A 27,717-nucleotide genomic window follows, 5' to 3' on the forward strand; every position below is an offset into this window, starting at 1 on the left:
GGCGGGGGGTGGGGGGTGGGGGGGTGGACGACAACTTAAAGGCCAAACTGAAAAGGACAAAGCTTTGCCTGGAGTGCCCCTAGAGGCCATGAGAGGGCGCCAAAATTCTACTTTAACCAACTTTCTTCAAGTTGTCCTTTTGCCTACACACACACACACACACACACACACACTTGCACAAATAAATGTAGTTTAGATTTTTAAAAAAAGATTAATTTTAAAATAGTTTTACTGACCTTAACACAGGATAAACTGCAAATGTTTAAAGTATACAGTGCTAGACTTTGACATAATATTCACCGAGGATGTCAATCTCCAGAGAGCCAATTGTCCTAGGGATTATTTCCTCCCCTCCTTTCAAGGTACCATTGCCAGTTTCCTGTCACTATAAAGTGAGTCACCTTGTCCAGAATTTTATGTAAATGGAATCATATGTTGCAGCATCTGACATCAGTGAGAGTAAAAGAGAGATGAATTTATCAGCAGACTGAAGTCACAATAGCTCCTGGAAAGCCTCATATTAGGTTCAGTTTGTGTTTTCATTTTATATTCTAAACCCACAAGATAGGGCTAACAAGCAAGCAAAATTTTACAGAAGCATACTGTCAGCAGGTTGTTAAGGGCAGCAGTCCATTGCTGCAGCTATTTCTCCAAGTCATTATGTTCCAGGTAGCAAGTGAAGTCATTCTTGGCAAACAGGCAGTACAAGTAGTACTTTAGGAAAATCAATAAATTATTCAATAAATCAGTATCTAATAACTGGTCTGTTCTACCTTATTCTAATTCATATATACTATATATTTGTTTGCACTGTGTGAAATTAAATTCATCCACCCTACTGCATTTATCAAAATTTTTTGAGACAGGGTCTCACATTGTAGACCACAATGATCTCAAACTCAAGGGAATCTTGCTGCCTCAGACTCTGGAGTTCTGAGATTACAAATGTGAATCCCCACAGCTAATTTACATTCATCATGCTTAAACCTGGGACCAGATGTGGTAATGCATACCTTTAATCCCAGCACTCAGGAAGCAGAAGCAGAGGCAGGCAGGCAGGCAGGCAGGCAGGCAGGCAGGCAGATCTCTATAAATGTGAGGCCTGCCTCATCTACATAACACAGTTCCAGGCCAGCCAGAGCTATATAGTGACCCCCATGTCTCAAAAAATATTTCTGTAGTTTCTTTTTAAAACTATTTTTATGTTATGTTCCTTGGTGTTTTGCCTGGATGGATGTTTGTGTGAGGGTATCAGAAGACTTGAAACTGGAGTTACAGACAGGTATGAACTGACATGTGGGTGCTAGGAATTGAACCCAGATTCTCTGGAAAAGCTGCCAGTACTCTTAACCACTGAGCCATCTCTCCAGCCCCAAATTCTATAGTTTCTAATGACAGGATCTCCCTGTATAGCTCTGGTTAGTCTGGAACTTGATATGCAGACTAAGCTGAATTCAGAGATCTGCCTTGTGAATGGTGAGATTAAGGTATATACTACCATTGTTTTAGCTGGTCTTGGTTCAACTTTACACACAAACTGGTGGAGTTATATGAAAGGAGGGAAACTTTTTTTTTTTTTTTTCGAGACAGGGTTTCTCTGTGTAGTCCTGGCTGTCCTGGAACTCACTCTGTAGACCAGGCTAGCCTCGAACTCTCGAACTCATAAATCTGCCTGCCTCTGCCTCCCAAGTGCTGGGATTAAAGGCGTGCGCCACCACCGCCTGTCAAAAGGAGGGAAACTTAACTGAGAAAAATATCTTAATAAGACCAGCTGTAAGGCATTTTCCTAATTAGTTATTGATAACAGAGCCTAGGCCTTTATGGGTGGTCTATCCCTGGGCTAGTGGTCCTTGGTTCTGTAAGAAAGTTGTCTGAGCAAGCCATGGGAAGCAAGCCAGTAAGCAGCACCCACCACCCATCACCCATCACTCACCACTCACCACCCCAAGTTTAGCCTCTGTATCAGCTCCTGCCTCCAGGATCTTGCCCTGTTTGAGTTGCTGTCCTGACTTCAATGATAAAAGTGCTGTGGAGTTGTAACCTGAAAAAACTCTTTCCTCTCAACTTGCTTTTGTTCATGGGTTTTTATCATAACAATAGAAACCCTATCCATGCCCAGCAATTTTAACACTTATTTTGTATGTATGTGTGGACATGCACATCCCATAGCATGCATGTGGAGGTCAGAGGACAAATAAATCATTGGAATTGGTTCTCTCCTGCCATTTGGGTGCCAGGGATGAAACTCAGATCATCAGGCTTAGAAGCAATCACCCTTACTGGCCGAGCTAATTCACTGGCTGTTGTGCAACAAAACTTTTACTGGAGAAACACAACACACAAATCTACTCACCATAGATAGGGAACCCTAGATAGGGACAGACCAAAGAGCAGATACCACCAAAGTCCAACTTGATAAACCAATGAGCTTTATTGGGGTTACTTACAGCACTCAGAGAGCTAGTTGCATTACCAAAGCCCACTTCAGCATGGATGATAGATCACAAAGCTAGGAACCCAGAGCGTACTATACAGCCTGCAGGCAGCCTAACAGATTGGAGAGTGTCCTTTCCAGGTGCCTCAGATGGTCTGGTTTCTGCTTCTTCTGAGTCTTGAAAGCTTGGCTGGTCTGTGTCTTCTTGGTAACTGGTCTGGTCTGAGAGATCTCTGCAGCTCAGCTTGTCTCTGCTAGTCTAAGAGGGACTCTCAGCTTTGATTGCTTATTCTGGCAGGGAGAGATCTAGAGAATCTGGTCAGTTTCAGGGACTTCCTGAAGCTCTGAGTTGTTTACTTCATATTTAAAGAGCTTTCATGCAGATCAGAATGTTTCAATCTAGAAGGAAACTGTTACATAATACAGCTAACTCTTAAAGGTTTCACTACCTTCTAGTAGTGCAATAGTTCAAGGGATAAAGCCCTCATGTATATCTGTGGTTTGCAGCTTTCTTCCTGGTCTGTAGTTTATCTTTTCATTTTTAAAAATATCTCTTGTAAAGCCTCCTCCCCCCTCCAAGTCAAGGTCTAACTCTGTAGTTAAAGCTGGCCTCAGAACTGAGAGCCTCCTGCATTAGCCTCCTAAGTAAAAATGTGTGCCATCAAGCCCAGGTGTTGTAGTGCATACTTTTAACCTCAGTGCTTGGGAGATAGAGGAAGGAAGACCTGTGAGAGTTCAAAGCCAGATTGGTCTTCACTGTAAATTGTAAATTCCAGGACAGCCAGAGCTACATAGTGAGGGCCTGTCTCAAAACAAACAAAAACCCATAGCTGAAGCTATTACCTTCCTTTTTTTTTTTTTTTAAGACATAGTCATGCTATATAGCTCAGAATGGCATGGAACTCAATAGACTAGGCTTACAGAGATCCACCTGTGTCCACCTCCTAAGTGCTGGAATTAAAGGTGTGTCCCAACACACCCAGCTAAAGATCCTACTTTTTTGGTTGGTTTTTTTTTTTTTTTTTTTTTTTGACATACAAAATGTAGTTCTGGTTATCCTGAAGCTATGTAGTCCAGGTTTAGGACTCACAGAGATCTTCTTGCCTCTGCTTCCCAAGGACTGGGATTAAAGGTGTGTTCTACCATACCTGATTGAAACACCTTTAAACTAGTATATCCATTTTCCTATTCTACAGATGGTAGAATAGAAGTTTCCTGTTGACTCAGGTAACTTCATCCTGTGAGTGCTTAGCAAGTTGTGATGAGGGCCAAGTATCCAATTGTCACCCTCCTACCTCTATGGTCATACATCAGGCCTCCTGCTAAAGCAGCCCAAAAAGTACATCTGAACCACCAGCTAGGTGTTATATCTCTGTGATAACTACACAGAAAGTGCTCATCCTTCCATCATCGAACACATGACCCTGAGATTAAGAGTCTCGTACTCTACCGATTAAGTGGTCCCTTCATCTTTATTCTCTAGTTATCTCAGAGGAGCTATTCCCAGATTCAACCCCTCTGACTTCTTTCATACCCCATGGTCTCTAGGTGATTTTAGCCCTGTAATACAACCTTCAGAGACTATATTAGTGTTTACAGCTTCTGTTCTTTACATTTTCTTAATGGATTGTATAGAAATTATCTTCATTGCTACATAACAAAAACTAAGTCACTGGAAATGGAAAACATTTATGATCTCACAGTTCCTGATGGAAGCTATCAAAGAGTGGCTCTGCTGACAGTAATTAGAGTCTCCCTCATTGATATTGACAGGTAGTTTCTGGTCTGGTCTGTTTTCTGTAGAAGTTCTGGGATCAAAGGAATGAGTTGCTCCATTGTTGCTGTAGTGAACTCAAGAGAGAAGATTACTAAGAAATGGGTTCAAGGCACTAGAAAGTCTTTTTTAGCTGGCCAGTGACTACACTGGATGTTCAGGATCCCATTGCACTCCCAAGCCTTTCTCCGATTGAGTTTTTAAGGGCGTGCACGCATACATGCATGCATGCATGCATGCATGCACACACACACACACACACACACATTCTAAGTTGAAACATCTCAGACAGAAACACAATTACAGAAGCCTAAAAGCAAGATCAGTAGATTTAGGGACTTTCAAATAACTATAGAACTTGATGGATTAAGTCTTTGTTTTTATTTTTGGTAGGTGGTGCCTATGTGCTGAGTTTCATGGCTCAAGCATGGAGAACTGAGTTTAAACCCGTGTAAAAAGCTAGACATCCCAGCACAGGGGATAGGGAACAGAGACTGACAAATTCTAAGAACTTACTGGCTGGCCAGACTATATAAGAGGCTCACCTTTCCATTCAGTGAGAGATTTCTTTCCTTGTTTTGTTTTTGTTTTTTGAGACAAGGTTTCTCTGTGTAGCACTAGTTGTCCTGGAACTTGATCTGTAGACCAGGCTGGCCTAAAACTCTGAGATTTGCCTGCCTCTCCCTCCTGAGAGCACTGGTATTAAAGGTATGGACCACCCTCACCACCACAACCCCACTCCACCACCATCACCACCCAACCCTACCCCAACCTGCCCCTGACAGAAGACATTCAATGTCTTGCTGTTTGTCTATGGATACATACTAGCACATGCATATATCAGACACACACACTTATATTTTAAATCATCACACACACACACACACACACACACACACACCCCCATACTTCTCCCCAATTACCTTCCTGCACTGAGACAGCCTGGTGACTGTCATCTTCTCTGCTACCTCCTCTTGGGGTACCTATTATATCCGAGGGCAGTTGCGGACTCCACCACTAATCAAAGCAAACCCAACCCTAGAGTGTGCGGGGATACATCTGTATATGCCCTGGCTAGATGAAAGGCTTGGGAAATGATCTGGGTCAGGGATGCCAGAGCTAGGAAGTGGTGCTACTGAACCATACCGTTTAAAACAAAACAAAAGCGCAACGCGACTCGGTAAATAAGTATCCTCTGGTACAGTCTAGGCCTCAAGCCTGCAGTCGAAGGACAAGCCACACTTCACCGATGCTACAACTTCCAGGTTCAGCTCTGGCCCAGAGGTCCAGTTTTCGAGTAAAAGAAGGTTATTGGAGTCAGCTGTAATCAAAGCTTCTTCAAGTACACCACCGAAAGCGGGAGGCGGAGCCATCAGCAACTGGAGCAACACCTGGGTTCCAGCTGGGACAGGCAGGCCGCCAGGTGGCTAAGTAAGCGGGGGTCACACGCCGGCTGGGACACCCTCACATTCCGCCAGGAAACAGATCATCTCGGTGAGGCACTCTTTGAAAGAGTCCAGTACTTGCACGGGATCTCAGGATCAGCAAAGCAATCTTACTGAGATCTCAGGGTTAGGGTAAGGGTTGGGGTTGGGGAGCAGCAAGAGAGGAAAGTGTTCCTGCGGTAGTATCATCACACACATCTCACCTACACGCAGTGTCACCCCACACACAACAGCTGTCACCCGGTCATGTGGGTTCTGCAGATATCTTACGGTCATCTCCAGGATATCAGCTGTCCCCAGTTTTGTGAGCTAGGAGCTCTGGAGGCAGGAACGCAGGATGGGTGGCAAGCCAGAGAGTTACCCTATCCTCTGAATCTTAGGCTCTCAGGGCCACAGTAAGCTCTGAGAACTGGACTCTTGGAGCGCTTCATCCCAGCCCGACTCTATGCGCGTGTTCAGAATGATGGTCTGGGAGCAGAACCATGCTTGCTTTGATGTGCGCTCGCCGCCCCCTCTCCAGCTTGGAAGACTATTAGGCGGAGCAGCGGTTGAGTCCGGTGTTCCATTGTCCCTCCCTCAACCTTGCGGGTTTTTGGCAGCGCTGTCCCACTTGTCTGGGGTCCAGCTATTGTTGGTCAGAGTTCAGGCGAGGGTTGAGAAGCTCGACTTTCCACAGTGCATCTGGCGCTCTACTGAGCACAGAGTAGACGAACACCTACAAGATTGAACCTCGAGCCCGAGTTTTGAGCGCTTAAATAAGGCAGCGGGGGAGCAGCCTGTGACTCCTTCTTGACTTCAGTTCCCACACTCCTCCCAGCCAATGGGAGGGCCAGCCTCCAGCCCCGCCTGCGGCCAGCCCTCTTACGTGTAGTCAACAACCCGGAAAGACCGGCTGCAAAAGTGAACCCGATGCAGAAATCCACTATGGAGAAGGCAGGGCATCAAAAGGAGCTCTCTGGTTAGGGTGGTGAAGTAAGTGGGGCGGAGACTCCAGACTCACGTACTTTCGGAGAGGAAGCACTGGGGAATATGGGATACAGTTCATGATCACCTCGTAAGAAATCCAAAAGGAAACATCATTTGCTCATGTGCAGTGCTGTTTCCAGCAAGGAGCCTGTAACAAACACAGAGGCCTTGGAACAAGCTTTGGTAGGAAGATGAACCAATACCAGCTACAGAGACTAGAGGGAGGTCAACTAGTCCGGTCACCTATCTGATAGGTGACATCAGCTGATATAGCACAGGGCAGTGGAAGGACAACTTCATGCAGTCTAAGGATAAGGATATCAGTGGTGACAGAAACCAGATGGGATGACGTCATGGTGCTAATGATATATTCTGAATTGCCCCAGTGCTAAGTCCAGGAAAGAAGAATTCAAAAAGTTAGGACAAGTGGGGCATAGTTGCACATGCCTTTAATGTAGCATTCAAGAGGCAGAGGCAGGAAGAACTCTGTGAATTTGAGGCCAGCCTAGTTTAGAGAGTAGGTTCCAGGACAGCCAGAGCTACATAGTGAGACACTATCTCAAACACACACATACACACAAAATTATGGCAAATTCAAAATTTTCTGTTTTTTCAAAGGAGAATAAGAAAAACAGGACCATTATTATTTGAATGGTTGCTGTTGTTTTCATTCTGAGTTACATTGCAAGGTATACAGACATTTTGTACTCAGGTTACTAAGCACAGCATAGCCTGGCAGCTGCCTCCAAGTATTCATTCAATGGAGGTGGCCTGAGACCATAGTAGAGGCTAGATACCCTACTGGTGATTCAAATCTGGTTTAGTAAGCCACAGAAAGTGGCTAGCTTGTTGGGTTAGGGTAAATGGCACAGTTTGTTTGTTTGTTTGTTTGTTTGTTTGTTTGTTTGTTTGAGACAGGTTTCTTTGTGTAACCCTGGCTGTCATGGAACTCACTCTGTAGACCAGGCTGGTCTTGGACTCACAGAGATCTGCCTGCCTCTGCCTCCCAAGTGCTAGAACTAAAGGAGTGAACCATCACCTTCAGCTTGAAAATGTCACTTCTATTGAGTAGTTCTAAAGCCTTCACAACTGGTTCTTCAGAGAGATGGAAGCTCAAGAGGCCAGGTACAGGGAATGGCACTCCCAGAATATTCTGGAAAAGGGACACAGTGAAGAAGGGAAGGGATAAGCTAGGGACTGCAGGACAGAGACTTCTTTATCTGTCTAGTGTATGAGGCTGATAGCTGGAAGATAGTCTCCTGAAAAGAACCTAGGTGCCTTCCCAGAAGCTGTCTCTCTTTTCTCTGAAGCCAATCAGGACCTAGTCTGGTCCTAGTCTATACCTAAAGGAATTCTGCTTCTTGGATCTAGGAAGCCCTTTTATGATCCCAGTGCTAAACTATCCTTTGATAGCTACTCCTTCCAGGACTGGAGATGGGTGAAGAACAGATGTCCAACACCCCAGGCACATGTACCCATACCTTCAATACAAGAGTCAGTCCATGTCTTGGGGTTGACAGGAAGGCTGGGCTGTAATTTTCACAGCTATAGATCTATGCTGAACCTTATGAAGGAGTCTGTGTGGAATGCCCCAGACTTCTGCCTCCTGCAGACATCAGACAAGCAGGGTACAAACAAGTTTTCTATCATTAGTTCCTGTTCTGACTTTTACATGTCTTGTGAAGGACCTAAAGTGCTGGGTGTTTAGGGAGTTTTAGAGCATACAGGCCTAGTTATGGCCTTGACCTTTGAGAGCCAATCCCTTTCCTTCCCAACTACAGTTTCTTTTCATTCAGTTTTGTCCCCCCCACCCTTGCTCATTTAAGGTATGACTTAGGAAAAGGAAACCGAAACAGAAAATAGTTCTGGTTTCTGGAGACTCCGCCTCTTCACAGCCACAGCTCCTACTTAAAAGAGTTGACCCAGTCTATGACTGTGAGAGCAAGCATCTAGCAGCTGAGAGAAGCAGACTTCTTAGTTCCAGGGGACCTAGTGCTAACTAAAGCCTACAGCCATGGTGAGTCCAATTTGGGGTAGAGGCAGGTGGGTTTCATTCTAGTTGACTTTCCTCTATTCTATGATAGGGTCTTCAGGAGGCAGAATAGTCACAGTGTGGGAACAGAATTGCCCAAAGCTCACTTGGGGGGCGGGGGGCCTAGGTTCTTTGTCTGCTCAGCTACCAGCTCTAGATCCCTTAGGGCTGGACCCAGAAGGATATCTTTGTGGGTGAACTGAAACAATGTGATAGTTGTGGGAGGCTGACCCTTTAGAACTGAGGCCTCTGTATCATACAACACCTGGATGGTCCCCTTGGTAGAGGAGAGGATGGGTGAGGGTGGGACATGGGGGCTGGCCCTGTGACCAGTGCTTTGCATGTAGTAACTCTCAGCCAAAGTTGCTAAACCAGTGGTTCTCAACCATGGTTCATGAACCCTTTGGGAGCCTGAACAACCTTCTCGAAGGAGTTGCATATATCCTGCATATAGCAAAATCACAGTTATGAAGTAGCAATGAAAATGGGGGTCACTACAACTCAAGGAAGTGTACTAAAGAATCGAAGCATTATATTAGAGTTGTAGCATTAGGAAGGTTGAGAACCACTATTAAATCCATGTGATGCTTACAGGCCTGGAACCTAAAGGTGAAGATGCTGGGGGGTGATGAGTTCCTGGTGTCTCTGACTAACTCCATGATGCTGTCAGAACTGAAGAAGCAGATTGCCCAGAAGACTGATGTGCCAGCTTTCCAGCAGCGCCTGGCCCACCTAGGTGGTGAAGTGCTACAGGACGGTGTTACCCTTTCCAGGCTGGGTCTGGGTCCTGACAGCACAGTCATGCTAATGGTACAGAACTGCATCGATCCTCTGAACATCCTGGTGAGGAATGCAAGGGGCCATAGCAATATCTATGAGGTCCGGCTGACACAGACTGTAGAAGTGCTTAAGAGGCAGGTGTCCCAGCAGGAGCAAGTCCATGAAGACCAGTTCTGGCTGAGCTTCGAGGGAAGGCCCATGGAGGACAAAGAGCCACTGGGGGAGTATGGCCTAAAGCCCCAGTGCACAGTCATCATGAATTTGCGCCTGAGAGGGGGAGGGGACTACTATGCCTAAGGCCCCTATCCACAGCCAGTGTTGATTATAAAAGATGATGCAATAAAAAGTTCTGCCTCCTGTTTGCTTGTCTCTCTTCAGAAATGCTCTTCTATCCATGGTGACTAGGCTCTGGGTTGCCAAGTTAAGAGACAAGAATTTTACAGTTAGACCATAGTTTGGAAATTCCCTCTAAACCCTTTGGGTAATTAATTCACTTCTGGAGAAAGACACTTTTGCTGGGACCCAGTTCTGAGCCTCAGCCAGCCCCTAAGAACTCCCCCCTGTCTCCATGTGGCTCAGGGACAGGTCAGGCCAGTTCCTACCAGTAACAGGATGAGACTCCTAATGGGACCAGTTAATTTCTCAGATCCTTTAGAAACAGTGAAGGAATGTTCTTGGACCTATCTGGGTAAGCTGTGAAGGAAGGTGATGTATTTTTTTGTGGGTGTTCCTAGTCCCACCTGCACTAGTCCACAGAGGGAAGGACAGAGTCTTACCACTCAAATCAGTCACTTGGTGTTTAGGACATGGTGGTTAGCAAGTATACCTCATCAGGCTATAAAGAGGCCACTATAGGCAGGTTAGATGGGCACCTGGAATTGGGGGCTCATTTGTCCACAAAAGGAAATCGAATCTCAGATAGGAGGCACCCAATTTGAAAAAGCTTCACCCTCTTCCTGCCTGATGTTTTTTTTATCTTGTCTTTTCCTCTATCAACTTACTCAAGCCTTTGAGTTGGCTTAAGGCACAAGCAAGTCAGGACAAGTACTTCTATGACCCTTCAGACCTTTAAGAGAATTTGAATGGAGACTCTCAAAAGACCCCCTTCTGGTTGGTGTGTTTGTGATCATCCAGATTAGGTGACCCAAGATCTAGTAAAGCCCACTGTGTAGATGTGACCTCAAATCTTTATTGACCACTTCCTTCCTTGAATTCAGCCAGGGTCCTGATGGTGGTGTCTTTCTCAGGAGGAAGAGCTTCTGCCACTCACATACTTCACTCTGGCTTCTAGTTCAACGGCCTATGGTCCATACACAGTCTTAGGAAGATAGTACAGCATCTTCTCTCTTTCCTTCAATCTTCTGTAGGTCTAGTGCTAGCTTGGCTCCCTTGGGCCTCAGTTTATACCCTGTACCTAACCAGGCCAAGTTGGAGAAGCTCTGGTCCACAGAGGGAGAAATGGAGGGGGTGGGGACGTGGTAGGTTCTGTAGCTAGAGAAGACAGCCGGTCGATAAAGAGCACCCCACTGCCCTACCCAGCCAGGGGCCTGGTGGGCGGGTCTGAGCGCAATTCATAACAGTCACCGCTGACCGGCTATCGGCAGGGGGCGTAGTCCTGCTGGACCGCCGTAGAGCCTGTAGTGGTATCGGTACAGCCTCGGGGAGCCCTGTGAGCAGTCCTAGCGTGAGGCGGACCCAAGGGGCTCGGGAACGGAAGGTCCAGCTTCGACAGTCTCGCCTGTCCAGGGAGCCCTGCGGCTCTTGGCGCACGGACGAGCCCCTTGGAATTCCCAGCACGTCGCCCCTCGATTATACATTAACCTGATTTCAGCTGCATTTCCTGGTGGGAGGACAGTTTAGGCGGACGGGGGAGGCGCCCCGGCGGCACGCCTTCCCCTCCCCCAAGGCGGCCCGCCACCCACCCGGCGAGGCCCCCGCCCCAGCTCGGCGCCGCAGTCTCCGGGCTTTGTTCGCTGCCCGCGCGGGTCGTAGGGAGCGGGGGCGGGCTGAGCTCCCAGAAGGAGGGGCGGTGCTGCCCAGTCCCGCCCCTGGCCCGCCCCCATGCCGTCCGCCCTCCCACCTCCTCCGCCTTGCTGCGGTCCAGTTCTGTCCTGCCCCCTGAACGGTCCGGCCCGCGCGCTCTCCAGGCTCCCTTCCGCCGTTCTGGGCTGCGCCATGGTCAGCCTGCGGCTGTGTTTCCCGGCCCCGCTGCTGCCACTGCTGCTGCTCTTGGTAGTGGCCGCGCGAACGCTGCCGGGCGCCAGCGGGACGTGCCCGGAGCGCGCCCTGGAGCGGCGCGAGGAGGAGGCGAATGTGGTGCTCACCGGCACAGTGGAGGAGATCCTCAACGTGGACCCGGTGCAGCACACGTACTCATGCAAGGTGGGCCCCGACAGGACCCCACGAGACCTAGCCCTCTGGAATCCCAGCCAGGGGCTCTTTTCCCCGTGGTTCCCGTCCCTGAAGCCCGCCCTTCGCGTGCCGGCCGCCCCGCTGGGACCCCGGCCCTAAGCCGTGGGAACGAGTCCGAAACGTTTCTGCAGCCCCAGCTGGAGCTCCCTAGGCGACCGCCAAGCCTCCGGGTGGGGCATCAGGTCCCGGAAAACTCTGCAGCTCAGGGCGAAAGTTACTGCGGGGCCGCTGTGGTTCCTTTCACGGTGTTCAGGCCCCAGTTGCTGTAGTGCCTACCCCCACCCTTGTCCAAAGCCCCTCTTTCTTGTTGGAAACAAGTGTACAACCTCGCCAAAAGAAAGGAATAGGGTTTGGGGAGGCATGAGGTGGGAACGAACTCGAACTGTGGTGAGGCCTCTCTACCAGGGCGAGGAGTGGTCTGTAGAGAGTAAGGGGTGCGTAGTCTAATCCGCAAGTCCGAGGAGCCTGCGTAAGGTGCTGCAGTGAATGCGTGTCGGGGGATCGGGAGCAGAGAGACGGGCATGGGTAGAGGGCTGTGGCTAAGTCTTTCGAACATGAGCAGGTGCTCAGTACCACTGCTCGAAGAACTGGGTTTCCCCTACCATATAGTAGAAGAATCAGCTCTGTTTCAACTAAAGCTGAATTTGAGAGCACCTTGGAATAGGTATGGGATCGATACCCCTCAAATCACTTCACTGGAAATAGGAGTGTTCTTACTCTTTGGGAATGAGAAGGATGGTGACTTCTTTCAGAGTACCGTGTGTTCATGGGATCCCCCGGCTGGGCCCCCTCCTCTCCCTGCCAAGGCACTTTGCCAAGTCCCTGCAGGATTTTCCCGACTTCCTCCCCGCTGCTCCTGGGTGTGGCTGTGATGGGGGAGGTGTGAGAACAACTGTGAGCTTCCCCCGTTTGGGTTATCTCCCACAATAGTTGGGGGGGGGGGCACAGGTAAATGAAGTTATTTAGGTGGTGCAGTTCTTAGGTCCCTCAGGAGCTAGGCAGGTGGAAAATATGCCCATTGTCTTTTTTGCTCCCTCCATTCCAGAATCCCAAATCCCCAGAGCATCTGAATAAGAGGCTCTTTCCTTTTCAAAAAGTGTCTGGGCTCCTGGACTTGTCCTGTGGGCACTGCAGGCTACTTCCTCCAGCCATGTCTGTCAGAAAGGATGCCTTCGGGGCCCCAAATAAGAAGGTGGAGGGTGGGGCCGACTTGCATTGCCCAAACTTGACTTTGTGGTTCAGAGCTGCCTTGGCTGCACAGATTCAGGCAGACTATGGAGCAAAGAAGTGGGTCTTTACTTCCTGGGAGAGGTGTCAGCCCACACACAAGGTTGTGAAGAGCCCATCTGGGATCTTGCTCTTAAGTCCTTTCACCTAAAGTGTCTGGTCCTGAGTGGTAAGTCCTGAATGGACCCTTGTAGTTGGACTTGGCTAGTTAGACCTGGGGTGGGAATATTGTTAGGTAGTATGCCTTGTGTCATCCTGAATCTAGTAGATGTCTACTGCACCACAGTCTTTAAACATCTCTGCCCAAGGCTGGAGTCCACAGTGGACATTGGCTTGAGCTAGTGAGATCAGAGAGGGGAAAGGGTCCAGGTGTCCAGTCTGTAACCCTATCCCCTTAAGACCAATACACTTTTACTTCTGTATCCTCTCAGGTTCGAGTATGGCGGTACTTGAAAGGCAAAGATGTGGTGGCCCAGGAGAGTCTGCTGGACGGTGGCAACAAGGTGGTAATTGGTGGCTTTGGAGACCCCCTCATCTGTGACAACCAGGTGTCCACTGGGGACACTAGAATCTTTTTTGTGAACCCAGCACCACCCTACCTGTGGCCAGCCCACAAGAACGAGTTGATGCTCAACTCCAGCCTTATGCGGATCACTTTGCGGAACCTGGAGGAGGTGGAGTTCTGTGTGGAAGGTGCGTTGTGAGGGTGTTCCTTTAAGGGCCAGTGGCTTGCTGATAGTGACAGAAAATGTATGGGATCTGAGGGTGGGGTGCTGAGGAGAGCTTGCCATGGGGAGGAGAGTCAGCCATCTTGCTGCCTACTTGTGATGCAGCATTATTGTTCCTAGCTCCATCTCTAGCCACACAGATTAAAAAACCCCAGACTCTGATGTTAGCTGTCTTTGTTTGGTCTTGGAGCCATAAACAAACAGGCTGCTGTCCTGAAAAGAGACAGGTGTCTCTGCTTTGTCTTTCTTTTTCCCCAGCACTCTACATTCCCCCTTGAAAGATCCTTTTTTATGGAAGCTGGGACCAGGTAAATAAATACACACCACTTCTGGTTGGATTGGCTAGGCACAGGGGATTGGAAGGTGGGGAACTCTTCTGTGTGTTCCAGAGGCACATAGTTTGTGGAGCAGCTTTGTGGGATTATGCTGCCATCCTCTAAAAGGTGAACAGAATTACCTAGCCATCCAGGTCTTCCCTCTCTTTTCTTTAGGACATCTCCAGTTGGTGACTGATACCTTTGGGGTAAATGTGGTAAAGAATGCTTTTCTCCGTCTGCTACTACACTCTGTCTGTTCTCTCATGGCTTGCTGGAAGATTTGTAGGGCTGGGGACAGAAACTTCCTTTTCAGGGCAATGGCAAGGGTTGTGACTTCTGGTTCTCTGATGTGATATGTTTGCCAACCCAGAAAACTTAAATCGCCTGTTTCTTTCTGCTTTGATGCTGGCTTGACTCAAGTGGTATCTCTAGAAAGAACCCTGTCCCTATGCTGGCCTTAGGGGAATCAGTATTGGAGGGACAGGGCCAGAATAGAAAGCCCTGTGGCCTCTCAGCCAGCTCTGAGACCCTATCTAGAGAAGATCCAGAGACTCTAATACTATTATGGAAGCTTGTACTTTGGGAAATTGGGTGCAGGAGAAGTGGGGGAAGATGTGTATGTGAGGCCAAAGGTAGATATGTCAACTTGGGGTTTTTAGGGGGCTGAGGAGGAACCATAGTCCTTTGTCCCTACAAGATCAAGAGGGTGAATCATTAATAGCCGGGTGTATCTAGTAGCTTGAGGGTCTGTGACTCAGTACCTTAGAACTTCCCCTGAGATCAGAGGTCATGGTAGGGTGTTCACTCTGGACAGAACAAGGTTTAGCATCTCACCAAAGCCAGTTATTATTATCCTCTGGCTTTGGTGATGGCAGAGCCCAATTTGGAGCCAGACTGCTAGGAAGAAGAATCATGGAAAGATGCCCCCTCCCCCCTCCTGTGCACTTGTGTATGTCTGATACTTAGCTCCTAAGACTCACAGACCAGCATTTTTTTTTTTTTTTAGATTTATTTATTTATATATGAATACACTGTAGCTGTCTTCAAACACACCAGAAGAGGGCATCAGATCTCATTACAGATGGTTGTGAGCCACCATGTGGTTGCTGGGATTTGAACTCAGGACCTCTGGAAGTGCAGTCAGTGCTCTTAACCACTGAGCCATCTCTCCAGCCCACAGACCAGCATTTTACCAGTGGAGAGCCCAGGATTAGCTGCCAGGGTGGGTGGGAAGACTCAGGATGACAGATATGGAACTGGGGACTCCTAATAGAGCCAGGGAGGCTGAAGAGATGCCTTAAGGTGTGTGAAAGATACAGTGAGGTAGGATAGGGAGCCTGGGGATCACTGTAAGAAGCTTGAAATGGTATGTTGAATCTGTTTTGAAAGCAGACCAGAGTGCCACAGGGTGAGTTGGGTGCTAAGGTAACATCAAAACACCCAAGAAACCGTCAGAGCTTAGGATCAGGATGGAAATGACACATCTCTTGCCCACTCCTCTGAAGCTGTGTCCATTTCCTGATCTGTAGGTGATCTGAGGCTTTTGAACCTCATACTAGATCCTCAGCAAGCTCAACCCTCCAATCCGACTTCCAGTTCTTCCTCCAGGTCTTCCTACTCTGCCCCACCCACACTGGGAACTGGGTGAAATCTGGGCCACTCCTGACCTCTTGTTCACTCCAGGAACACCCCCAGCCAGCCAACCCCTCCCCCACACCAGAAAGGCTCCTCTGGTCCTCTGCCTGGGGAGCCACATTCCTGGCATAACTGGGGCAGGTATGTGCCCTTCCCTTTGCATCACCTTTGGGCAGGAGTTGCTGCTGCTCCTTCTGGAAAGGGACTGCTCAGTCTGACAAGGTTTAGTCAGGGAAGTGGAGAATCCTTTTACTGAGCATAGGCCCATTGTTATCCTCACCCCATCTCTAGAGAAAGTTGGATTGGCCCCTCTGAAGCCCCCAGGAGAGACACAAGCTTGGCTTGGGACCTGCACTTCCCCACTAAGAGCCAGGAGCAGAGAAAGGAAGTGTTGTCTGTTCCAGCCACCACCTGGCACAAGGACAGGGCAGGGGGCCAGGGTTGAGTGAGCCTGGCACCTGACCAGCCTGGCCCTTCCCAACTCTGAAGCTGGGGTCTTGGTGACAATACTCTCAGGCCTAAGCTAGCCAGATACATTCTGCCCTTACTCTCTGCTAGATCAACTATCCAGGGCTTTTAGAAGGATAGAGTAGAAGAATTCCATGGATAAGAGCAGCCTGAGTACCTAAGGGTGGCTTCTGGCACTGGAGTTGCCTAGGATATTGTGACCGTCGCTAGAGTGTTGGAAGAACTGCCCTCCAGGCTACACTTAGACTCCCATTGCCATGTTCTTTCCCCTCACCTCCCCCACATTCCTTCTGCTGAAGGGGGAGGTGGCTCTCCCTTTGGACTCCAGGTTCTCTACTACTCTACAACCCCACCCAGAGTCCTTTGAGGGCTCCGCCCCAAGGCAGGTCTGGGCTGGAGGCTGCTAGAGCTGGAGGCTGCTTGCTATCCCTACTGCTGCTTGCTATCCCTACTGCTTCTTGCCCAGAGAAGGGCCTTCCCAGGTAGGGAAAGGCCTCTCTTCCATGCCAGGGAGTTCTGGTAGGAAGTTGGCTGCAGGAATGGACTTGTCTCGTCTCTGGGCTCAAGGCAGCCTTGAGTGGGCTTTCCTTGCTGGAATTGAAGAAGAGTGCTTGCTTATAGGTGAGTGACAGGCAGGATACGATTGGTTCAGTGGAAATGACTTCCCTTTAGGTAGGCCGTAAGAAAGACTGAGCTGGTGGAAGTTACTTTTTGCTTTTTCTATACCCATCCTACTCTTCCATCCCTACCCAGAGCAGCTGGGAGAGTTGATAAGATTTTTGGTGGAAGATCCAGGGATGAAGGGATCTGTGAGGAGCTTCTGTGAATGAGAAATGGGGAGGGGTGTTTTGAACCCACTTCTCTCTGCATGGACTTTTCTGGACAAAGCAAATTTTGTTCCAACATGCTTGAGGCCTCACAGCAATCCTGTGTGTATGGGACCTGTATTGCAGACCTGAGGAACTGGGAGATTGGAATGTTGACCCAGGTCTCTGGCTACCCCAACCTAGTCCAGCTACTCAGCAGTTCCTACAAGCTAAAGAAGGAGAGAATAGAATGAAAATAGAGAGGAGATGGAGGACACAAAGGTCCTGTATTCCTGACTGGTAAGGACCCTCTATTGCTTCCTATGTCTGGCTGCTATGAGACAGAAGTCACAAGAAGGTGGCAAACAGCTGTCTTTTCCTCCTCCTGTGAGACTCAGATCAGCTGTTTACCTTAGGGTCAAGATAGAGACCCATTGAAGCCCTGGTGGGCTGGACAGAGGGCTACCACAACAGTCGTCATTGTAATTCTACTCATCTGTGGCAGTTATCAACAAGAAGAGGGCTCTATGACCTCTGTACCTCCTTCTGGGGCTCAGGAGTAGGCCTGTGTGTGACCCATGTTGGAAGATGGGAGATTTGATAAGATCTGTGGTGGAGGATCCTGGGATGAAGGGATCTCATCGCCTCCCTTCCTCAGCACCAATCCTGAGAATTTCCTCTGAGAAACGCCCCCTGCAGGGGCAATTTACTAGGGAATAGAGATGGCCTCTCATGTATTCCTAGGCCTGCAGTTGGGGGTGGGGTAGTTCTCACTGTCTTGATTTTTCTGGGTTTGTATTTAAGTACACGGGTCCTAGATGCTGTCCTCGTGTGCATGTGAGACTCAGCATCTACTTGTTAGTTCTGTTTGGGCCCCTGCTGGAGAGGCAGGGACACCATTTTTGAGCTCTGCCTGTAGGAATGACTGAGGTAGATTGCAAACATTTAAAATGAGGGACGTGTCTGGTAAGCTGCTGTGAAGACAGGTGACCAGGGAACTTGGTCACTGACCTTTACAACCTGCAAGACCCTGAAGCTGACACAACCCTTCCTCCCCTCTGCCCCCCTATCTGCTGCTAGCCTGAGGTGAGTTTGAGAGTTCCCTTGACCATCACTTCTAGGTCCCAGAAGATACTAGGTTAGCATTATGCCTGTGCAGGCCCCTATATCCACAAGTGAGGTTCTAGCACATATGGAAGAACAGCACAAACACCATATTGGTAGAAGGATTGAGGTGTTTGTCCCTTATTCAGTTATGAGGAGTGGCCTGTGGTGTCATCCATCATTGTCAGTTCCTTCTCACGAGTGTCAAATCACCACCACTCTACAGCTGTTCCCTATAGGGTTCATGGGACATCTGCTGTAGCTGCCAACTCAACAGAATCTTTTTGTGTGTATGTACAAGCATTTTGCCAGCTTTTTTTTTTTTTTCTTTTCTTTTGAGACAGGGTTTCTCTGTATAGCCCGGGCTGTCCTGGAACTCACTCTGTAGACCAGGCTGGCCTCGAACTCAGAAATCCATCTCCCTCTGCCTCCCAAGTGCTGGGATTAAAGGCGTGCGCCACCACCGCCCGACATTTGCCAGCATTTATGTCTATGCACCTCATGCATGCCTGGTGCCTGCAGAAGCAGAAGAGAGCATCAGATCCCATTACAGATGGTTGTGAGCCACCATGTGGTTGCTGGGAATTGAATTCAGGACCTCTGGAAGAGCAGTGTTCTTAACTGCTGAGCCATCTCTCCAGCCCAACTCAACCAAGTCTTGCTGGTGTTTTGCTGACTTCTCAAGAAGCAGTGAGTTGAGAGAAAGGTGAATGAAGGAACAGTAGATAGTTGTTGGTAGATAAGATGCTGTGTGTGTGAGGGTTAGTAAAGTACTAAAAACCATTCTCCAGCAGCCTGTCCTCTTGACTGATTCCTTTCTGGGCTGCCCTTCTTACCTATCTGCTGATCCCAAGCACTCCTCCTTGCTTGTCCCAGCCTCATTCCTTTCTGGGTCTGTCTCTGCTCCCTCCTTCCTGCACCTCTGGTCCTCTGTCCCTTTCCTGCCTTACCTTCTCATAATACCTGGCTGCCCACTACCCTCATGATGCCCTCTGGAACTAAGCCTGTGGTTCTGGGCCATAGAACCCCTGCTGTGTTTACCCCTCCTCTGTATCTGATGTCTCTCACCTACTCAGGGAGTATTAAGCAGGGATGCCTAGGTCTCCTGACTTACCAAGTTCTCTGATCACATGTTCTCTTTCCATTTCCTTCTGGAGATAGGCGGGGCCTGGCAAAGCAAGGTTTGAGTATACCTAAGGGGCAGAAGAGACTGCACGAATATCCCTGCCTTCACTGCCTTTTCATCCGTACCTGCTCAGCTGGCAACTCTTGGTCATTTTGGAAATTCTGGTTCATGGTGGAATTCCCCAAATTCAAAAGGTTGAGAATCTCCATTAAAGTTTCTGACACTGTGACTGCTCTGGCCTCACTCATCACTTGGTCGATGTACAAATTTCACTCTACCCATCTGACCTTCATTTGAAACCACCATAATTTCGTTTGAAAGTCAGACAGACATACTTATTTTTTGCGAACAGTCTAGGTTGAGGAGCCTAGCCAGCCAAGGAAAGAGGAAAGGCAATCCGGTAGCATATTGGCTGCCTAAAAGCCCTATTGTGTCTCAAATTTTAATTTAATCCAGCCGCCCTGCCGAACAGGATAACTGTCTAGGTGTGTTGGGTGGGCATATATCTGATCTTAGCCTGAAGCTAGCAAGAGGAACTCTGGAGGCCCCTTCATGCTGGCAGTTGACCAGGCTGAGTACCTCTGTCCTGCTGTGAAGTGCTTATTGTCTAAGACTGAGGGAAGGTGGGGAGAGAGAAAAGTCAAGGTGCAGTTTGAGGCCAGGCACTTGAGGTCCTGGATAATACTGCCCTGCCCCAACCAGAGCAGCCAGAACTAAGTCCATCAGGTACCTCTATTAACCAGAGCCTCGAAATCCCCACAACCAAAGAGAACAGGTGGGTTTCACCTAAGCCTGACTAGAGGTCAGAGGGTGAGGCATGTGCATTGGGGAATTGAATGTGTGCTAAATAGCTGGAAAGGCAGCTTTTTCCTTGGGCTCCCCTGTGATCCCTAACTCTTTACCTTCTTTTCTAAGGGAGTGAAGGCTATCTAGAAATGGAGAAGGGTAGTCTGCATGAGAATGGAACCAGTGAGCTAACTGTAGCTGGACTCTGAGCCTTCTCTAGGCCCCATCCCCCAACAGCCGCATAGGGCCACACCCATTATGCTTGGGAGTAAGGGACAAGCTTTGTACCACACAAAGAATGTCTAGTGTGTCAGGTGGGAGATGTAGTGCCTTCAAGCTTGAGTGACTGCTGGAAAGCAGGAGAACTTAATGCCTTGGCTCATATATGTGGTTGTATGTTGGTAGGGTGTGAGCCCAAAGCGGTAAGCCTGGACCAGCATCCTGTTCAATACTGGGCATGAGCCTGCTGGGGCAGTCTAGGCTGAATAATTTTGTCTAAAGATCCCAAAATAACTCCAGTAGCCTGTGTTCCCCTCCCCCCACTGGCCTGGAGCCTCAAAGGCTCTTTGTTTTTTGAAGGCATCCTGCCCCTGCAGGGGGCTCAGACACTGACTGGGGTTTGGTGGGGCCAGGCTGCCTTAGTTCCCTTTCCCATGGCTGGGCCCAACAGACCTCAAGCCCCATTCCAGTGTTGCCCAGAGCTGACTAGAGCCCTATATGCCCTGAAAAAAATTGCCTATTGAGACCTCTACAGTGGCAGATCTCAGGGTTTCTGCTTGGTGAAAGGGAATAGGCAAAGGATACATACAGCAAATTTCCCAAGATCACTGGAAGCTTCTGCCTGCTCTTGTCCAGGGTTCCTGTTCCCAGTGGGGCCAAGTTCTTCAAGACCCTGATTCCTGTGCATCCTGTACAACACACTGGGACATTCCAGGGCTGAAACAGCCCTGGAATCCAATAGTATCATGCTGAGTATTACCTGGGGCTCTTGTTTTCTGGCACCTTCTGTGGGACAGTGAGGCAAACAGAAGATGTTTAGGACCCTGGGACAAGGGACTGAGGTGCATATTCTACATATCAAAGCAGACCTGCCCTCCAGGTTTTCCCAGCACCCCTCAGTCTCTACCTGGGCTACCCTACCCCCAACCCTACCCGAAACCCTGAATTTTCCAGCTCAGGGCCTGGGCTGCCCTTCTCCCAGAGGCTCCTCCCTAAATAATCCAGACAGTTTGGTCTCTTCTCTTTGGGCACACGTGTGCACCCCCTTCTCTATTTCTCTTTCCCCTCTTCCATCTCTCCCCATGGTGACTTCCCTGGTCTTGGTCCTTGGGGCCAGTGAACTTGCCCAAGAGCAGCTTCTCAATAAACCTGCATTTAATATAATCTAATCTGGCTTGAATTGGCTCATTTCACTGGCGGCAGAGAAATAATTTATCATATATGGCCTGTGCTGGGCTCCCCAATTCTAAGTTCTCTTGCCTTTCTATGCCAAACCCTGCCCTTGGAACTTAGAACTCAGACCCTAGTCCTGGTACTAGGGGAGCTAGCATCACAGGGACTACTTTTGTGCCACAGACAGTGCCAAGGTCGAGTAGAAAGTTTTTAGGACCAGATCTCTCCTGAGGAGGGAGTGAGGCAATCTGAGAGTTTTCCAGTAGTTAGATCTGATGCTGTCCTAGACTACAGGTATAGGGCTCAGAAACCCTGCTTTAGAGCCGGGCAGTGGTGGCGCGTGCCTTTAATCCCAGCACTTGGGAGGCAGAGGCAGGCGGATTTCTGAGTTTGAGGCCACCCTGGTCTACAAAGTGAGTTCCAGGACAGCCCGGGCTATACAGAGAAACTCTGTCTCGAAAAACCAAAAAAAACCAAAAAAAAAAAAAAAAAAAAACCCTTGCTTTATTTTGGAGTTTCCTGTAAGGTTTCATTAGAAGAGTAAATTTGGGGCCACAAATGATGGAAAACCTCTTATCATAGGTGGTAAATGAATGACCCAGTGGAGGATGGCACTTTATGCCTGGCCAGGGGATAAAAAGGGATTAGAAGGTAGAATGTTACCAACTAGGGTTGAGAAACCTGTCTGACAGATCAAAAGGGCACAGTGAGGGTACCAAGTGCCTGGCCAGAGAGGCCTCAGAGAGGTTTCACCTGCAGGTAATATGGAAGTGGGGCTGTTTCCTATGCAGTGAGTGTAGGGTCTTAGGGCCCTGGGAAGGGCTGGATGAAGGATGGAATAGAAGAACCCCACAGATTGGCCAACAGCTCCTGGCAGAGAAAGATGTGGCTTTCTTAAGATGTACTGAGATGAGGTTTGAGAGTAACTACAAGTGGCCGAAAATTTGGACTTACTGGTACAGAAACCTGATTTGAGTCTTGAGTTGTAGGCACTGTGTACCTGTTGGTATAACCCAAGTGTGTGGTGTGGGGGCTATTTGGGTGATTTCTGCGAGATGAAGACTTAACAGGAGGGTGGCTACATCAAGTGTAGAATGTGCATACTCCCCAAGATTGTGGATACCTGGGCTGGGGATCTTTCCCAGGAGAGGCCAGGAAAGAAGCCCCCTCACTGGGCCTAGGTGAATTGTGCCTCCATCCCAAACACTTTGACTCATGGCCCTGCTGGAGTTTGCAAAGTAGCTTGAGGGCTGTGGTGTGCTCCAGGCTTAGTGTCAAGGGGTGGCAAGAGTTTCACAGCTATTTGCATGTTTTTTCATTGTTGGGGAGTCGAGTGAATGGGTGGTTTAAGGTGTTTTCAATTACAAGAGGAAAGGTAGGTGGGTGATTTATGAACCCATCACCTCACTCGCCAGCTTGTACCCACTTGAATATCTTACATACCACTTGGAGACCCCACTCCACACCAGGGCAGAGCCTGCAGGAGCAGAAACAACAGGAGCACTGGCACAATGGCATGCATAAGCACAAGCAGACCAAATCCCAGAATTTAATGCTTCCTGCAGGCCCAGGTCCCCTGTGCAGGTGATTCAGGAACCTCTCAGCCCAGCCAGGCATTAGGAGTGAGTGATCAAGGAGGACTGCCTCTGCTCACACAGCAGCCTCTGCTGACCCTCCCACTTGGCTGCTTCCTGCCCCACCTTCCTCAACAGCTCCATATGCCAAGCAACCACCTTCTCTCAAGGCTCAACCTCTGCTCCCCTGTGACAACACTTAGCCCACTCCTACTTCTCCCTTGTCCTCCAGTTTCTAGCTCCATTGCCTTCCCATCGCTTGTCCCTCTCTTGATTCCTGCCCTCTTACCAGCACCACCACCAACCCTCCCCAAGCTTCTACCTCTACCCAAAGCTGCTCTGTCCCTTTTGTACACTTTGCATCCTGGTCTTAATCCACCCCAGCCTCTTTGCTACTAACTGCGACTCCCTGTGGACGCTAGAGTCCCCAGAGACATCCTCCTTTGTCTCTGCTCACCGCCCCCGCCCCCTCGGCTTCCCTCACCCCTCACTCACTGCCCCAGCCCAGTGAAGACAAGAAGAGCTTCACTGCCTGCCGCCGCCGCTGCTGCTGCCGCCGCCACCGCTGCTGCTACCACTGCTACTGGAGGTGGGCAGGCGCCTCCGCGGTTCTTTATTCTCTCTCCAAAGCCGTTGCTCCTCCCGCCGCTGCCATCGTGCTCCCCCGCCTCTGCCAGGCAGGAGCAGACAGGCCCTGCACCGGCGCCCCTGGTCTTTGGGGCCTTCCCTGCCGTGCAGACTACAGGGGCTACAGAGGACTGCACTGGCTAGTGGGCAGAAGAATTGTAACCAACAGGGGTTGCTTTGGCTCTCCATCATCCTTTGCCTGCTTCTGAGCTCACATTTGGGATTTCTACTTGGAAAGAATTCTGCTTATCTCCTACCATGAGTCTGGAGGGCTGGGGAGAGGGCCTGGTGCTCCCCTAGCCATAACTGGCTAAACTTTAAGATCACAGCTGCCATCTGCTGCTCCAGAGCACCCAGCATGGGGGGAGTAGCTCCGAAGAGGCCTAAGGGCACTCCATAAGAACACTCCCACACACCCAGGAATTGGGCCAGAGCTGTATCATGCCTCCTCTGCCACTGGAACACAGACCCAGGCAGCAGCCTGGTGCCTCCATGCTGGTTCGGTACTTCATGATCCCCTGCAACATCTGCTTGATCCTGTTGGCTACTTCTACGTTGGGCTTTGCGGTGCTGCTTTTCCTCAGCAACTGTACGTGGCTGCTGGGTGTTCCTCTTCTGCTCACTGAGCCCCTCATCTCAATTACCAAGGGTTTCAGGGAAGGCAGGGTCAAATCAAATCCAGGGTTTGCTGTGGATGGGGCACCTTTTCCTTCTGGGTACTGAATAGGTCACACTAGATTCCTGGCCTATAAAAAAACTATTCTTAGGTTCCTGATGGTATAGATCTTCATCCTGAGATGCAGGAAACTGTGAGACTTGGCAAGGATCCATCAGTACTGGGATTAGGAGCAGGGGACAAGATCTTGACTTACCCAGAGAAAGAAGGTGGCTGTGCAGTTGGCAGGGCAGAATCTATCCTGCCTTGGTCAGTGACTTTCCAGCCTTACTGATTTTAACTGGAATCTTGAGGAATGGGTATGAGTGGGCAAAGTACCTGCTTAAAGGAACCTAACTTTTACCCCCCACAGACAAACCTGGAATCCACTTCACAGCAGCACCTTCTATGCCTCCTGATGGTGAGTGCAGTGGTTGGGGCCAGTGGTTGGGACACGTGGTTGGCACACTAATGATGTGGGTGAAAATGGTCAGGGTTACCAGGATTGGGGCAGTTTTGTAGTGTGTACACCAGGTATATTTTGAGTAGGAGGCTGTACAAGGGAGTCTGGATCCCTTCCAGGGAGTCCACAGGGGTCTTTAAGTGCTGGCCAATACTCCTAAGCAGGATTCGTTTTAGAACTGTCAGAGGATTTGTGTGAGGTTTAGATGGAGCACTGAAGTCAGTTTGTGGAGGGATTCCTTTTCTTTGTCTTTTTCCCTATTCAGGAAAGGGTGGGGCTGGAAACAGACAGAAGCACAGAAGGGAAAGTGGGCTGGGTAGTGGGGGAGGGCCCAGTAAAGCCAATGACAGCTGTCTGAGGGCTGGAGGACCCAGGTCTGTCCCTAGGTTGGGGGAGGAAGCAAATGATGGAAAGGGTAGGCTAACCTTTTTCATGGTATTATGGGCTGGGGCTAGCATTCCCAGGGGTTTTACTAGTGTGTAGACTTCTGTAACTAAGCTAATGAGAAAAAGAAGAGGAACTGACAGTGTTACAGAAAAAGCAGACTGGGGATAAGCTGTATCTCTGCTAGCCCAGCCTGGTTTCTCACAGCAAGTGGGGCACAGCTCTATCCTTTGTACTTACTATCTTATCAACTCTGCAGCCTGGGCAACTGACTAGTTTATTTTTTTTTTAAAAAAAAGATTTATTTATTTAATGTGAGTACGCTGTCACTGTCAATGTCCTCAGACACGCCAGAACAGGGCATCAGACCCCATTACAGATGGTTGTGAGCCACCATGTGGTTGCTGGGAATTGAACTCAGGACCTCTGGAATAGCAGTCAGAGCTCTTAACCACTGAGCCATCTCTCTAGCCCTACAACTGACTAGTTTTATAGAAGACATATGTCTAAAGTTATTTCATGTGAGGCAAAGCCAAGCTTTCTGGGATTTTGGGTTTGGGGTAGGGGGTTGAAACCAAGTCTCTATATAGCCTTGTCTATCCTAGAAATCACTGTGTAGACCAGGCTGGCCTCAAACTCAGAGAGGTCTTTCTGCCTGTGCCTCTCAAGTGCTGGGGTAATGGTGCATACTACCATGCCCATCCATGGTTCCTGTTTTGTGCAGGATATGGGTTATGGGAATATCTAGGAATCCTAAGATTGAGGTTGTGGGTGTCACTCTGAGAGCAGACTCTGTTCTCTTTCTAGGAAGCAGCCCTGGGTTACATAGATAGTCTGGGTCACGTCCTTGGTCTTGAAAATGGAGGAAGTATCCTTTCCTCTGTCCTATACTGGGAAGTTAGGGCAAAGGTAGAGCTCTCTGGAGGCCTTAGCAGTCTAAATTGGGTAGGAAGTTTCCTTTTGGAGGCCTTAGTAGTCTAAATTGCGTAGGAAGTTTCCTTGGGAATGGGGAGCCCAAGCACCTCTTTTTTGTTTGTTTGTTTGGTTGGTTGGTTTGTTTTGTTTTTTCGAGACAGGGTTTCTCTATATAGCCCTGGCTGTCCTGGAACTCACTCTGTAGACCAGACTGGACTTGAACTCAGAAATCACCCGCCTCTGTCTCCCAAGTGCTGAGATTAAAGGCATGTGCCACCACTGCCCGGCAAGCCCAAGCATCTCAAAGCAGGAACTTGATTATATGCAGGATATCAGAGGGTTTCTTCTACCTTTTGATGGCCAAATGGGGAAGAGTCAACTCTAGGCAACTGCCCTTTTATTCCCTGCATTTATAATATTAACAAACTGATAGTGTATTAGTTGACACTTTGCCAGTAGACTTCTGGTGTCTAGTTAGACTGCTAGTTGGGCAGTTTTGGGGGATAGTGTGAATGGAGGCTGGTAGTAAGTAAGTGGTAGGTGCTTCTGACATAGCCCTGAACTCTGGCTTTATGGCCCCAAGTCTTGGTCTCAGACCCCAGTGTCCTTTCTCAAGCTACTTCCCAGGAGCCTCTGCCTGAGAAGTTACTATTAGAGTGGTAAGATACTACTGTGTTCTATGAAACCTCACTATTACTAGAGCTACAGAGACTATTGGCTAGGTTGGTGGATGAGTAAGCAAGTTGGGCTTGGAAGCAGGAGGAAGTAACTTTTACTTATCAAAATCTTTTAAAAAGGAACCAAATCACTGCCAGTGAGGTAGGCTGTTAGTAGGTGGAGTGTGTCCTTTAATGTGTTGCATGAGGTTAGGTCTAAGTGTTCACAGACTGGGGGCAAGAGGCCTACAGCTGTCTATATTCAAGGAAGGCTCAGGAGGAAATCTTTCTTCTTGGCAATTTCTTCTCCTTCTGAAATCTCCCAAACTCCCAGATGTCCTCTTTCCCCTATTCACACTGCATTCCCAACTGTACACGCAGTCCCCTTATTGATACCCAGCTTTCCTTTGTACACTTTAGACACAGACCAAGGCCATAACACACGCACGCACGCACACACACACAAATACTCATATTGGACATAAATAGACATAAGCAGGCTCTTGGGATATATATTTGATAGTTATAAAAAGTAGAAGACACCTCCAACATTACAGGCAAAGATGTCTGGCTGGGTAAGAAGCTAGGAGGCAAGGGAGAAGTTCCTCAGGGGCTAAGGACACTTACTGGGGAAATCAGACATGACCCATTAGAGACTGCTGACTCATAGGTGCCCAGGTATGCCACCTGTATTTATGAGAAGCAGTTTGGGGAAGTGATCAGGAGCACAGATAGGGACCAAGCTAAGCTCTGGTGTTTATTAGGGATGAAACTTTGTCAGGAAGCCTCACTGAGCCTCTGCTTTCATTTCTGATCCATAGACATTGCAAATGATGATACTTTAGTGGTGCCTGAAGTCCAAAGCTGTTAAAAACAGTTCTGCTTGCTGTAGTAATGTATATAATTCCTTCATCCATACCTCTCTGCAGGTGGTCTCAGATTGTGCCTGTTCTAACATTAAGAAAATTATCAGGTGCTAGTGTTGTTCCACACCTTTAAACACCTTGGCCA

General features: G+C 48.9%; 2 protein-coding genes across 4 annotated transcripts in view; both read left to right on the forward strand.

The window, feature by feature from the left end:
* The first annotated feature begins 6,551 nt into the window (after positions 1–6,551).
* On the forward strand, positions 6,552–9,792 carry Isg15 (ISG15 ubiquitin like modifier). Of its 3 annotated transcripts, none has more exons than XM_028784881.1 (3): positions 6,552–6,625; positions 8,446–8,636; positions 9,246–9,792. In XM_028784881.1, the coding sequence occupies exons 2-3, from the start codon at positions 8,634–8,636 to the stop codon at positions 9,726–9,728; spliced, it is 486 nt and encodes a 161-aa protein (XP_028640714.1). In that variant the 5' UTR covers positions 6,552–6,625; positions 8,446–8,633; the 3' UTR covers positions 9,729–9,792. The 3 variants fall into 3 exon arrangements, with proteins under 3 accessions (XP_028640714.1, XP_028640716.1, XP_028640715.1); XM_028784883.1 differs by lacking the exon at positions 6,552–6,625 and adding an exon at positions 7,667–7,744; XM_028784882.1 differs by lacking the exon at positions 6,552–6,625 and having other exon boundaries at positions 8,166–8,636.
* Positions 9,793–11,606: 1,814 nt separating this feature from the next.
* Positions 11,607–27,717, forward strand: part of Agrn (agrin) — a 32,490-nt gene continuing 16,379 nt past the window's right edge. Inside the window, exons 1-3 of the mRNA XM_028784860.1 lie at positions 11,607–11,813; positions 13,502–13,763; positions 24,662–24,709. Of these exons, the coding sequence (XP_028640693.1) occupies positions 11,607–11,813; positions 13,502–13,763; positions 24,662–24,709 (517 nt within the window). The remainder of the gene's footprint in view (positions 11,814–13,501; positions 13,764–24,661; positions 24,710–27,717) is intronic.

This window comes from Grammomys surdaster, unplaced genomic scaffold (genome assembly GCF_004785775.1).
Source record: "Grammomys surdaster isolate TR1022 unplaced genomic scaffold, NIH_TR_1.0 124903, whole genome shotgun sequence".
Classification (NCBI taxonomy): domain Eukaryota; kingdom Metazoa; phylum Chordata; class Mammalia; order Rodentia; family Muridae; genus Grammomys; species Grammomys surdaster.